The sequence below is a fragment of the Ranitomeya variabilis genome, chromosome 2, assembly GCF_051348905.1.
Source record: "Ranitomeya variabilis isolate aRanVar5 chromosome 2, aRanVar5.hap1, whole genome shotgun sequence".
In the NCBI taxonomy this organism is placed as follows: domain Eukaryota; kingdom Metazoa; phylum Chordata; class Amphibia; order Anura; family Dendrobatidae; genus Ranitomeya; species Ranitomeya variabilis.
In genome coordinates, this window is record NC_135233.1 from 799,958,056 (window position 1) to 799,972,177 (window position 14,122).

At 44.9% G+C, this 14,122-nt stretch overlaps 1 protein-coding gene across 3 annotated transcripts in view; it reads right to left on the bottom strand.

Annotated features, from left to right (window-relative positions):
* Nucleotides 1-10,291, bottom strand: part of DDX43 (DEAD-box helicase 43) — an 84,595-nt gene extending 74,304 nt beyond the window's left edge. Inside the window, exons 1-2 of one of the 3 annotated variants that reach the window (XM_077289894.1) lie at nt 9,692-10,291; nt 5,045-5,100 (exon numbers count right to left, since the gene is read on the bottom strand). In XM_077289894.1, the coding sequence (XP_077146009.1) occupies nt 5,045-5,100; nt 9,692-10,256 (621 nt within the window). In that variant the 5' untranslated portion in view covers nt 10,257-10,291. The remainder of the gene's footprint in view (nt 1-5,044; nt 5,101-9,691) is intronic. The other 2 variants (XM_077289896.1, XM_077289895.1) reach the window with 2 other exon arrangements.
* Between the last annotated feature and the right edge of the window lie 3,831 nt (nt 10,292-14,122).

The following is a 14,122-nucleotide window of genomic DNA, read 5'->3' on the forward strand; positions in this document are numbered from 1 at the left end:
AAAAAAAAAAAAAATATATTATTCCCATAAATACATTTATCTAAATTAAAAAAAAAAAAACAATAAAAGTATACATATTTAGTATCGCCGCGTCCGTAACGACCCCACCTATAAAACTGCCCCACTAGTTAACCCCTTCAGTAAACACCGTAAGAAAAAAAAAAAAAAAACGAGGCAAAAAACAACGCTTTATTACCATACCGCCGAACAAAAAGTGGAATAACACGCGATCAAAAAGACTGATATAAATATCCATGGTACCGCTGAAAACGTCATCTTGTCCCGCAAAAAACAAGCCGCCATACAGCATCATCAGCAAAAAAATAAAAAAGTTATAGTCCTGAGAATAAAGCGATACCAAAATAATTATTTTTTCTATAAAATAGCTTTTATCGTATAAAAGCGCCAAAACATAAAAAAATGATATAAATGAGATATCGCTGTAATCGTACTGACCCGACGAATAAAACTGCTTTATCAATTTTACCAAACCCGGAACGGTATAAACGCCTCTCCCAAAAGAAATTCATGAATAGCTGGTTTTTGGTCATTCTGCCTCACAAAAATCGGAATAAAAAGCGATCAAAAACGGTCACGTGTCCGAAAATTTTACCAATAAAAACGTCAACTCGTCCCGCAAAAAACAAGACCTCACATGACTCTGTGGAGCAAATGTGGAAAAATTATAGGTCTCAAAATGTGGAGACGCAAAAACTTTTTTGCTATAAAAAGCGTCGCTGGTTTCACACTTGCGTTTTTGTCTGCAGCGTTTTTTGCACAAAAAAAGCATGCGTTTTTTCCCTATATTTAACATTGAAAACGCATGCGTTTTTTTGTACGCGTTTGGTCGCGTTTTCAAACGCATGCGGTTTTTTTCTGCATGCGTTCATTTTCAGAAATACAACCTGCAGTATTTTCTTGCGTTTTTAAGCACATGCGTTTGTTTGCGTTAAAAACGCATGCATTTTTATCGAAAAAAAACAGAAAACACACTGAAAAGCCACCCACCACCATCAAGGTGATAGAGATCCAAACCCTAACCCTAACTCTACCCCTAACCTCACCCCTAACCGTTTAATGAACATTTTCTGACAGTCATAGTGCCACGTATTTCAGTGCCACGTATTTCAGTGCCACGTATCACGTATTTCAGTGCCACGTATTTCAGTGCCACGTGTTTCAGTGCCACGTGTTTCAGTGCCACGTGTTTCAGTGCCACGTGTTTCAGTGCCACGTGTTTCAGTGCCACGTGTTTCAGTGCCACGTGTTTCAGTGCCACGTGTTTCAGTGCCACGTGTTTCAGTGCCACGTGTTTCAGTGCCACGTGTTTCAGTGCCACGTGTTTCAGTGCCACGTGTTTCAGTGCCACGTGTTTCAGTGCCACGTGTTTCAGTGCCACGTGTTTCAGTGCCACGTGTTTCAGTGCCACGTATTTCAGTGCCACGTATTTCAGTGCCACGTATTTCAGTGCCACGTATTTCAGTGCCACGTATTTCAGTGCCACGTATTTCAGTGCCACGTATTTCAGTGCCACGTATTTCAGTGCCACGTTTAGGGTTAGGGGTAGGGTTAGGGTTGGAGGTAAAGTTAGGGTTGGGGCTAAAGTTAGGGTTGGGGCTAAAGTTAGGGTTAGGGTTTGGATTACATTTACGTTTGGATTAGGGTTGGGATTAGAATTATGGGTGTGTCAGGGCTAGGGGTGTGGTTAGGGTTACCGTTGGGATTAGGGTTAGGGGTGTGTTTGGGTTAGGGTTTCAGGTAGAATTGGGGGGTTTCCACTGTCCAGGCACATCAGGGGCTCTCCAAGCGCGACATGGCGTCCAATCTCAATTCCAGCCAATTCTGCGTTGAAAAAGTAAAACAGTGCTCCTTCCCTTCTGAGCTCTCCCGTGCGCCCAAAAAGGGGTTTACCCCAACATATGTGTTATCAGCGTACTCGGGACAAATTGAACAACAACTTCTGGGGTCCAAGTTCTCTTGTTATCCTTAGGAAAATAAAAATTTGGGGGGCTAAAAATCATTTTTGTGGGAAAAAAAAGATGTTTTATTTTCACGGCTCTGCATTATAAACTGTAGTGAAACACTTGGGGGTTCAAAGTTCTCACAACACATCTAGATAAGTTCCTTGGGAGGTCTAGTTTCCAATATGGGGTCACTTGTGGGGGGTTTGTACTGTTTGGGTACATCAGGGGCTCTGCAAATGCAACGTGACGGCTGCTGACCAATCCATTTAAGTCTGCATTCCAAATGGCGCTCCTTCCCTTCCGAGCTCTGTCATGCGCCCAAACAGTGGTTCCCCCCCACATATGGGGTATCAGCGTACTCAGGACAAATTGGAAAACAAATTTTGGGGTCCAATTTATTCTGTTACCCTTGTAAAAATACAAAGCTGGGGGCTAAAAAATCATTTTTGAGAAAAAAAAAAAAATTATTTTCACGGCTCTGCGTTATAATCTGTAGTGAAACACTTGGGGGTTCAAAGCTCTCAAAACACATCTAGATAAGTTCCTTAGGGGGTCTACTTTCCAAAATGGTGTCACTTGTAGGGAGTTTCAATGTTTAGGCACATCAGGGGCTCTCCAAACGCAACATGGCGTCCCATCTCAATTCCAGTCAATTTTGCATTGAAAAGTCAAATGGCGCTCCTTCCCTTCCAAGCTCTGCCATGCGCCCAAACAATGGTTTACACCCACATATGGGGTATCAGCGTACTCAGGACAAATTGCACAACATTTTTTGGGGTCCAATTTCTTCTCTTACCCTTGGGAAAATAAAAAATTGGGGGCAAAAAGATCATTTTTGTGAAAAAATATGATTTTTTATTTTTACGGCTCTGCATTATAAACTTCTGTGAAGCACTTGGTGGGTCAAAGTGCTCACCACACATCTAGATAAGTTCCTTAGGGGGTCTACTTTCCAAAATGGTGTCACTTGTAGGGAGTTTCAATGTTTAGGCACATCAGGGGCTCTCCAAACGCAACATGGCGTCCCATCTCAATTCCAGTCAATTTTGCATTGAAAAGTCAAATGGCGCTCCTTCCCTTCCAAGCTCTGCCATGCGCCCAAACAATGGTTTACACCCACATATGGGGTATCAGCGTACTCAGGACAAATTGCACAACATTTTTTGGGGTCCAATTTCTTCTCTTACCCTTGGGAAAATAAAAAATTGGGGGCAAAAAGATCATTTTTGTGAAAAAATATGATTTTTTATTTTTACGGCTCTGCATTATAAACTTCTGTGAAGCACTTGGTGGGTCAAAGTGCTCACCACACATCTAGATAAGTTCCTTAGGGGGTCTACTTTCCAAAATGGTGTCACTTGTAGGGAGTTTCAATGTTTAGGCACATCAGGGGCTCTCCAAACGCAACATGGCGTCCCATCTCAATTCCAGTCAATTTTGCATTGAAAAGTCAAATGGCGCTCCTTCCCTTCCAAGCTCTGCCATGCGCCCAAACAATGGTTTACACCCACATATGGGGTATCAGCGTACTCAGGACAAATTGCACAACATTTTTTGGGGTCCAATTTCTTCTCTTACCCTTGGGAAAATAAAAAATTGGGGGCAAAAAGATCATTTTTGTGAAAAAATATGATTTTTTATTTTTACGGCTCTGCATTATAAACTTCTGTGAAGCACTTGGTGGGTCAAAGTGCTCACCACACATCTAGATAAGTTCCTTAGGGGGTCTACTTTCCAAAATGGTGTCACTTGTAGGGAGTTTCAATGTTTAGGCACATCAGGGGCTCTCCAAACGCAACATGGCGTCCCATCTCAATTCCAGTCAATTTTGCATTGAAAAGTCAAATGGCGCTCCTTCCCTTCCAAGCTCTGCCATGCGCCCAAACAATGGTTTACACCCACATATGGGGTATCCGCGTACTCAGGACAAATTGCACAACATTTTTTGGGGTCCAATTTCTTCTCTTACCCTTGGGAAAATAAAAAATTGGGGGCAAAAAGATCATTTTTGTGAAAAAATATGATTTTTTATTTTTACGGCTCTGCATTATAAACTTCTGTGAAGCACTTGGTGGGTCAAAGTGCTCACCACACATCTAGATAAGTTCCTTAGGGGGTCTACTTTCCAAAATGGTGTCACTTGTAGGGAGTTTCAATGTTTAGGCACATCAGGGGCTCTCCAAACGCAACATGGCATCCCATCTCAATTCCAGTCAATTTTGCATTGAAAAGTCAAATGGCGCTCCTTCCCTTCCAAGCTCTGCCATGCGCCTAAACAATGGTTTACACCCACATATGGGGTATCATCGTACTCAGGACAAATTGTACAACAACTTTGGGGGTCCATTTTCTCCTGTTACCCTTGGTAAAATAAAACAAATTGGAGCTGAAATAAATTTTGTGTGAAAAAAAGTTAAATGTTCATTTTTATTTAAACATTCCAAAAATTCCTGTGAAACACCTGAAGGGTTAATAAACTTCTTGAATGTGGTTTTGAGCACCTTGAGGGGTGCAGTTTTTAGAATGGTGTCACACTTGAGTATTTTCTATCATATAGACCCCTCAAAATGACTTCAAATGAGATGTGGTCCCTAAAAAAAAAATGGTGTTGTAAAAATGAGAAATTGCTGGTCAACTTTTAACCCTTATAACTCCGTCACAAAAAAAAATTTTGGTTCCAAAATTGTACTGATGTAAAGTAGACATGTGGGAAATGTTACTTATTAAGTATTTTGCGTGACATATGTCTGTGATTTAAGGGCACAAAAATTCAAAGTTGGAAAATTGCAAAATTTTCAAAATTTTCGCCAAATTTCCATTTTTCTCACAAATAAACGCAAGTTATATCGAATAAATTTTACCTTTAACATGAAGTACAATATGTCACGAGAAAACAATGTCAGAATCGCCAAGATCCGTCAAAGCGTTCCAGAGTTATAGCCTCATAAAGGGACAGTGGTCAGAATTGTAAAAATTGGCCCGGTCATTAACGTGCAAACCACCCTTGGGGGTGAAGGGGTTAATGTTACAATGACGTAAAAAAAAAAATATAAATATAAAATGAGATTCATGTTGCTTACCTTTATCCTTGCACTAGATGTCTGCTCTAGCTCCTTTATCTTAGCCCCTCCACGCCCTGAAAAACAAATTCCCAAAAAATTCCCATGGAAAATAAGTCAAAAAGATTCTCCATATTATCTTATACAATCAAATCTTTTTTTTTTTTTTTTTTTCCTACCTGCCAAGTGAAAAAAAAAATAAGTGTGCATTTATTAACCATGATGATTGTTCGTACACTGAGAAATCCTCAGCAGAAGATAACTCCTTAGGTCGGGGTCAGACCTAACGTATAAAAATACGATCTGTTTTTTAAGGCCGAGATACGCAGAAAATTTCCTGAACAGTGATCCGTATTCAATGTAAGGATGCGATTTTCTCTCCAAAAAGAGAAACGTTTGGACACACCTTCTCATTTAAAGATTTTTCTGTATTTTCATGACTATGAAAATTGTACAAAGCAGTATTTCTCTCTAGTGCGACCCCGGGCTTATGGTATGTGCACACGTTCAGGTTTTTTCGCGTTTTTTTGCGATAAAAACGCATACTTAATGCATCCTGTCATTTAGAATGCATTTTGCATGTTTTGTGCACATGGTGCGTTTTTTTCCGTGAAAAAAAAACGCATCGCAGTAAAAAAAAAAAAAAAAGCTGCATGTTCACTAATTTTGTGGATTTTCCGCATTTTCCCACAATTCTATGCATTTTGAAAAAAAAAAAAAAAAAAAAAAGCACAAAAAAACGCGTCAAAAATGCATGAAAAAAACGCGAAAAAAAAAACGCATGCGGATTTCTGGCAGAAATGTCCAGTTTTTGTCAGGAAAATTTCTGCTAGAAATCCTGATGTGTGCACATAGCCTTAAGGTACCTTCACACTTAACGATAACGATAGCAATCCGTGACGTTGCAGCGTCCTGGATAGCGATATCGTTGTGTTTGACATGCAGCAGCGATCAGGATCCTGCTGTGATATCGTTGGTCGGAGCTAGAAGGCCAGCACCTTATTTCGTCGCAGGATCACCCACTGACATCGCTGGATCGGTGTGTGTGACACCGATCCAGCGATGTGTTCACTTGTAACCAGGGTAAATATCGGGTTACTAAGCGCAGGGCAGCGCTTAGTAACCCGATATTTACCCTGGTTACCATTGTAAAAGTAAAAAAAAAAAAAAAAAAAACACTACATACTCACCTTCTGATGTCTGTCACATCCCCCGCCGGCGGCTTCCCTGCACTGAATGTGTCAGCGCCGGCCAGTGCGCCAGTGAGGTCTCCGCTGTGCTTTAGGGCCGGCGCTTACACAGTGCAGCGAAGCGGACGCCGGGGGACGCGACAGACACCGGAATTTAAGTATGTAGTGTTTTTTTTTTTTTTACATTTACACTGGTAACCAGGGTAAACATCGGGTTACTAAGCGCAGCCCTACGCTTAGTAACCCGATGTTTACCCTTGTTACCCGGGGACTTCGGCATAGTTGGTCGCTGGAGAGCTGTCTGTGACAGCTCTCCAGCGACCACACAACGACGAAACAGCGACGCTGCAGCGATCGCCATCGTTGTCTATATCACTGCAGCGTCGCTTAATGTGACGGTACCTTTAGAGTCGTAATCTTGTCATAAATCACAGCGTCAATCTGTATCCATGCAGTAAAGGTAAGGGGGATTAAAAGTTCTTGTGCTTTTAAAAGGGCAACTGTCTGCTCCGAAATCTGTATCAAAATGAGAATAGCTTTCTGCACTGGGTAGAGACATGAGCTGTGGAGTAATTGTCCACTTTGGTGGAGTTGGAATCATTATAAAATGGACCGACTCCTAAAATATATAATAAATTGGGATCAGTAGTTCAATGCAGGATGTGCTGTAAATGTTTTCATAACAATTTGTGGAAAGTTATGAAATGTTCTATAAGGGCATGTTCACACTGGGCGTTTTTACAGTCATGAATAGGCGGCTCCACCCCTATGGGAGGTGGAGCCGCATATTCATGACTGTAATCGGCGGCCCCACGTGACCGCATACAGTAGAAGGTGCGGCCAGGACAGGACACTGCGAGGGAGGCGGGTGAGTATTTTCAGAACAGCGGGGGGGGGGGGGGGGCGCGCACAGGGGGCGGGAGACAGATAGATCTTTCTTTTAAACACTATTATTCATATCTTCTATGCAGCAAACGCTGCTGCAGGGAAGATATGAATCGCGGATTCAGCACCAGATGCTGGTACGTGTGGTACCCAGCACGGTGCGTGTGGTACCCAGTGTGCACACGTGTGCCACACTGATGTACACCAGAAACGTAGGGGCACACGGACACGGATAATTCCGGTGCCGATTGTTTCCGGTACTGGAATTATCTGGACGTGTGAGACTGCCCTTAGGCTGGGTTCACATTTCATTTTGGCAGTCCGTTAGACGGACTGCGTTACACCGCAGCATAACGCGGTGTAGCACAGTCCGTTAACGCCACCATTAATCCCCATGTCGGACGCATCGCTAGCGCACACCCACAATGGGCGTACGCTAGCCATGTGCCGTCATTGAGTGACAGACCCGAGACTCGGGCTGCAGCGTTTCCGGGTCCGTCACCGCTAGCGCAGATAGAGCTAGCAGATGATCTATCTGCGCTAGCGAAATTCAGCACTTGCGTTAACAGCAGCCCGTTAACGCATGTGTTGAACGGGCTGCTGTTAACGCAATGTGAACCTGGCCTTATACTTTTCCTCTGATTGTCCCACTCCTGATTTTGGCTTAAAAATAATGATGTGACCTAAAGCAGATTTCCGGCGTGAGATCAGGGCACGGGCCACACAGGCCGAGACCACACTAGCCAGCGCTGCACGGGTGACTCTACCCAGCGCTGATCCAAGTGACCCACAGGTCTCCGGCTAAGGGGAGACCTGTCAGTCACCTGGAGGGCACCGGGGAGAGCCAGCCACGGACAGTAGGGCCGATCTGGTCCCGGACAGAGGTTTATGGTATACTGTTTCTCAAACACCAGAGCAATCGCGCAGTCATGCTGCCTGCGGTTTGCACAACATTAATCAGTTTCTCGTTAGTCCTTCACACCTGTGGAAATCTTACACCATAATAATTAGGGTGAGCAGATAGTGTGCTGTGCGGCTCAGGACTGGGCCCTGTTCACACCTGTGGGAACATTACACCATGATAAGTAGGGTGAGCTGATAGTGTGCTGTGCGGCTCAGGACTGGGCCCTGTTCACACCTGTGGAAACCTTACACCATAATAATTAGGGTGAGCAGATAGTGTGCTGTGCGGCTCAGGACTGGGCCCTGCTCACACCTGTGGAAACATTACACCATAATTATTAGGGTGAGCTGATAGTGTGCTGTGCGGCTCAGGACTGGGCCCTGCTCACACCTGTGGAAACCTTACACCATAATTATTAGGGTGAGCTGATAGTGTGCTGTGCAGCACAGGACTGGGCCCTGTTCACACCTGTGGAAACATTACACCATAATAATTAGGGTAAGCTGATAGTGTGCTGTGCAGCACAGGACTGGGCCCTGTTTACACCTGTGGAAACATTACACCATAATAATTAGGGTAAGCTGATAGTGTGCTGTGCAGCACAGGACTGGGCCCTGTTCACACCTGTGGAAACATTACACCATAATAATTAGGGTAAGCTGATAGTGTGCTGTGCGGCTCAGGACTGGGCCCTGTTCACACCTGTGGAAACATTACACCATAATAATTAGGGTAAGCTGATAGTGTGCTGTGCGGCTCAGGACTGGGCCCTGTTCACACCTGTGGAAATATTACACCATAATAATTAGGGTGAGCAGATAGTGTGCTGTGCGGCTCAGGACTGGGCCCTGTTCACACCTGTGGAAACATTACACCATAATTATTAGGGTGAGCTGATAGTGTGCTGTGCAGCACAGGACTGGGCCCTGTTCACACCTGTGGAAACATTACACCATAATAATTAGGGTAAGCTGATAGTGTGCTGTGCAGCACAGGACTGGGCCCTGTTTACACCTGTGGAAACATTACACCATAATAATTAGGGTAAGCTGATAGTGTGCTGTGCAGCACAGGACTGGGCCCTGTTCACACCTGTGGAAACATTACACCATAATAATTAGGGTAAGCTGATAGTGTGCTGTGCGGCTCAGGACTGGGCCCTGTTCACACCTGTGGAAACATTACACCATAATAATTAGGGTAAGCTGATAGTGTGCTGTGCGGCTCAGGACTGGGCCCTGTTCACACCTGTGGAAATATTACACCATAATAATTAGGGTGAGCAGATAGTGTGCTGTGCGGCTCAGGACTGGGCCCTGTTCACACCTGTGGAAACATTACACCATAATTATTAGGGTGAGCTGATAGTGTGCTGTGCAGCACAGGACTGGGTCCTGCTCACACCTGTGGAAACATTACACCATAATAATTAGGGTAAGCTGATAGTGTGCTGTGCAGCACAGGACTGGGCCCTGTTCACACCTGTGGAAATATTACACCATAATAATTAGGGTGAGCAGATAGTGTGCTGTGCGGCTCAGGACTGGGCCCTGCTCACACCATGGATGTGAGGAGCAGAGCTCTGACCCAGGCCATGTTACCCCCCACACTGTGCAGCCAGTGGCGACCTCGGCTGAGAACGGTTGGGGGTGACCATGGCCCACCCTGCTGCCCACCCGTGCTGCTCACCTATCACCTTCCCGACCATCGAGGCGTCCACGGGGAAACACAAGGGTTTAGCTCCAGGGTCGTCGCTGGTCTCCCGTCTCCTGAACTCCATTGCCCCCTGGGCAGTCTGCCGGTTAGGTTGGTGGGAATAACCGCCGCCGTCCTCTCTCCTCCTGCCACGAGCCTCGGGCCTCTTCCATGCCGGCTCACGTCTTTCATTCGTGGCCGGTGGCGCCCAATACTTGGTCTGTAGCGCTTTCTGCGCCCTCACTGCACTGCCGGTCTCGTACTCTTCCTCCCAGTCAGACATGTTCCGCTGAGCCCTGTACTCCGGTGACTTCACGTAGCCGGGCAACAACGCGCTGTCGGTGCGGAGTGATATGCCTGAGGTCACGTGTGCGGTTCCCGCCTGAGCGGCGCGTCTGTGCTCGGCTGTGTGCGGACAGTGGGTAGCTCTGTGCGGTCTCGGTATGCGGCCTCTGAATGGGCTGGGTGGGCTCTCTGTGGGGTCTGGGGACAGTAAAGTGGACGAGGCTGTGATTGTCCTGCCCCCAATAGTAAATAAATACTCAGCGACAACAACCATGGAGATTAACCATCAATGACCATCTACACTGGTGACAGAAAAGACCCCACAGCCTCATTCTTGTGTGGAGCCAGCGCCTCGCGTTATTTAGTCTCACCAGAAAGTTCCACATGAATTTAATTTTTTTATTAGATTTATCTTACAAAAATAAGTCACATTCTAAATTTTTATATATTCTCTAAGGCACCACAAAATATCTGCTTAAACTCAATGCATGTTGTATGTGAGCTAGATGTTGAGACCCCAGAATATGGACGGGGGGCAAACTGCTATCGGATGTCACCCAGATTTAGGCCTCGTTCAGATGTTGCATGGACGTGTGGTTTCTGCTTTTTTTTCACTGATGCCACATGTACCCATTATAACCTACGGCGTTATGCACATGTCCATGTTTTTACAAGGACCGTGTGTCGGTACAAAACAGAGATATGTCCGTTTTTTTCCCAGCAACATGGATGACGCTGAGTGTGCATATTTATGTAAAAAATAAAAATAAACATATTTGGTATTGCCACATCCAGAACAACCGGCTCTATAAGGGTATGTGTACACATAGAATGGTCCACTGCGGATTTTTCCGCAGCAGATTTGATAAATCCGCAGGGCAAAAACACTGTTTTTTTCCTGCTGATTTATCACAGATTTACCGCGGTTTTTGTGCGGATTCGGTGAACATTATAAAAAAAGAAAAGAAAAAAATTCCTGAATTGTTGTTTTTTGTTCATTCTGCCTCCCAAAATCGGAATTAAAGTGATAAAAAATGTTATGCACCCCAAAATGGTACTAATAAAAAGATCAACTAATCATACAAACCCTCACATGACTGTCTGCAGAAAAATGGAAAAATTCAAGCTCTCAGAATATGTTTAAAAAAAAAACTTAAAAGAAAAAGCACTTTTTAGTGTGAGATAGTAGCGAAACCTAACACAGAACAATATAAATCTGGTATTGCTGTGATCATACTGACTCGCAGAAAAAAAGCTGTTTTATCAGTTAGACAGCACAGTAAATGGCTTAAATAAAAATTCTTCACTTGCTGTTGATTTGCTTATTCTGTCTCCCAAAAATCACAATTGGGCTTGGATCACATTTATCCTGTGCGCTATGTTGAGCGCTTACATTGGAGTTTACATGTAAATTTCTGAAGTATGTGATTCAGATGAAACCCCAAATGGAACATTCCCTATAATGAGCCAGATGGAGGCACTTAGAGGGAACCTGTCACCCCCAAAATCGAGGGTGAGCTAAGCCCACCAGCATCAGGGGCTTATCTACAGCATTCAGGAATGCAGTAGATAATCCCCCGATGTAACCTGAAAGATGAGAAAAAGAGGTTAGATTATACTCACCCAGGGGCGGTCCCGGTCCGGTTCTGGTCCGAATGGGCGTCGCCGGGGCCGGGGCCTCCCATCTTACGATGACGCCCTCTTCTTGTACTCACGCTGCGGCTCCAGCGCAGGTGTACTTTGCCCTGCTGAGGGCAGAGCAAAGTACTGCAGTGCGCAGGCTCCGGGAAAGGTCAGAGAGGCCCAGCGCCTGCGCACTGCAGTACTTTGCTCTGCCCTCAACAGGGCAGACAAAGTATGCCGGAGCCGCAGCGTGAATACAAGAAGAGGACGTCATCGTAAGAAGATGGGAGGCCCCGGACTGGGCCACGACGCCTATCGTACCGGACCGCAGTGGGACCGCCCCTGGGTGAGTATAATCTAACCTCTTTTTCTCATCTTTCAGGATACATCGGGGGCTTATCTACAGCATTCCAGAATGCTGTAGATAAGCCACTGATGCCGGTGGGCTTAGCTCACCTTCAATTTTGGGGGTGACAGGTTCCCTTTAATTGAGAGTTTATGTGTAAACCTTTGTGTAAGCTTCTGAAATATGACGAATCCCCGACGGAACATTTCCTATAATGAGGGAGATGGAGACACTTTGACCAGTGATCTGATGATGCCCATGTTTTAGGCATGCACCAAGGCACATTTAGTTTCACCTCTGAGTGTTGTTATCCTTATGAAATATTGTAGCTAAATCAATATTGTAGTGGAAAAAAATATATTTTTTTATTTTGTTTTATTCCGCTTTGCCTTAGTTCATGTGTAGCATCTGAAGGGTTAGCAGCAACTTAGAATAATTTGAGGTGTGTAGTTTTTAAAACAGTTTCGCTTCTCAAAAAAATGAAATATTGCTGCTAAATTTTAACCCTTCTAACATCGCAGCAAATGAAAAGTACATTTGAAAAATGACGCTGAAATAAAGTAGACATGTGGGAAATGTTATTTATTAACTATTTTGTGTGGTATGACTATCTAATTTAAGGCTATGAGCTTTGAAAGTTTGAAAATCCCAAATATTTCTACATTTTTGTAAAATTTCAGATATTTTCATAAAACAAAAAAGAATCAACTTAAATTTATTGCTAACATAAATTACAATATGTCACAAAAAAACAATGATTCACAGAATCACCAAGATATATAGAAGCATTCCAGAGTTATTAATTAAGTGACACTGATCAGATTTGAAAAATGAGGCTTAGTCATTAACATACAATACAAAGTGGTTTGCTCCTTAAGGGTTTAAGGAGAAGCCTCTACATTGAGTGATGACCTAAATTCTAAAGGTAGCGTCACATTAAAGGTACCTTCACACGAAGCGACGCTGCAGCGATAGCGACAACGATGCCGATCGCTGCAGCGTCGCTGTTTGGTCGCTGGAGAGCTGTCACACAGACCGCTCTCCAGCGACCAACGATGCCGAGGTCCCCGGGTAACCAGGGTAAACATCGGGTTGCTAAGCGCAGGGCCGCGCTTAGTAACCCGATGTTTACCCTGGTTACCAGCGTAAAAGTAAAAATAACAAACAGTACATGCTCACCTGCGCGTCCCCCGGCATCCGCTTCCTGTACTGTGTGAGCGCCGGCCCTAACAGCAGAGCGGTGATGTCACCGCTGTGCTTTTACTTTCACTTTAGGGCCGGCGCTCAGTCAGAGCAGGAAGCGGACGGCAGGGGACGCGCAGGTGAGTATGTACTGTTTGTTTTTTTTACTTTTACGCTGGTAACCAGGGTAAACATCGGGTTACTAAGCATGGCCCTGCGCTTAGTAACCCGATATTTACCCTGGTTACCAGCGTAAAACATCGCTGGTATCGTTGCTTTTGGTGTAAAACCTGACGATACACGCCGGTCTGACGACCAAATAAAGTTCTGAACTTTATTCAACGACCAGCGATATCACAGCAGGATCCAGATCGCTGCTGCGTGTCAAACAACGATATCGCTATCCAGGACGCTGCAACGTCACGGATCGTTGTCGTTCTCGTTGTAAAGTCGTTTCGTGTGAAGGTACCTTTAGCGACGCTGCAGTGATATAGACAACGATGCCGATCGCTGCAGCGTCGCTGTTTCGTCGTTGTGTGGTCGCTGGAGAGCTGTCACACAGACAGCTCTCCAGCGACCAACGATGCCGAAGTCCCTGGGTAACCAGGGTAAACATTGGGTTACTAAGCGCAGGGCCGCGCTTAGTAACCCGATGTATACCCTGGTTACCAGCGTAAATGTAAAAAAAAAAAACACTACATACTCACATTCCGGTGTCTGTCGCGTCCCCCGGCGTCCGCTTCCCTGCACTGTGTAAGCGCCGGCCCTAAGCAGAGCGGTGACGTCACCGCTGTGCTTTGCTTTACGGCCGGCACTGACACAGTCAGTGCAGGAAGCTCTGAGCAGCAGCGCGGACGCCGGGGGACGTGACAGACATCAGAAGGTGAGTATGTACTGTTTTTTTTTTACTTTTACAATGGTAACCAGGGTAAATATCGGGTTACTAAGTGCGGCCCTGCGCTTAGTAACCCGATATTTACCCTGGTTAC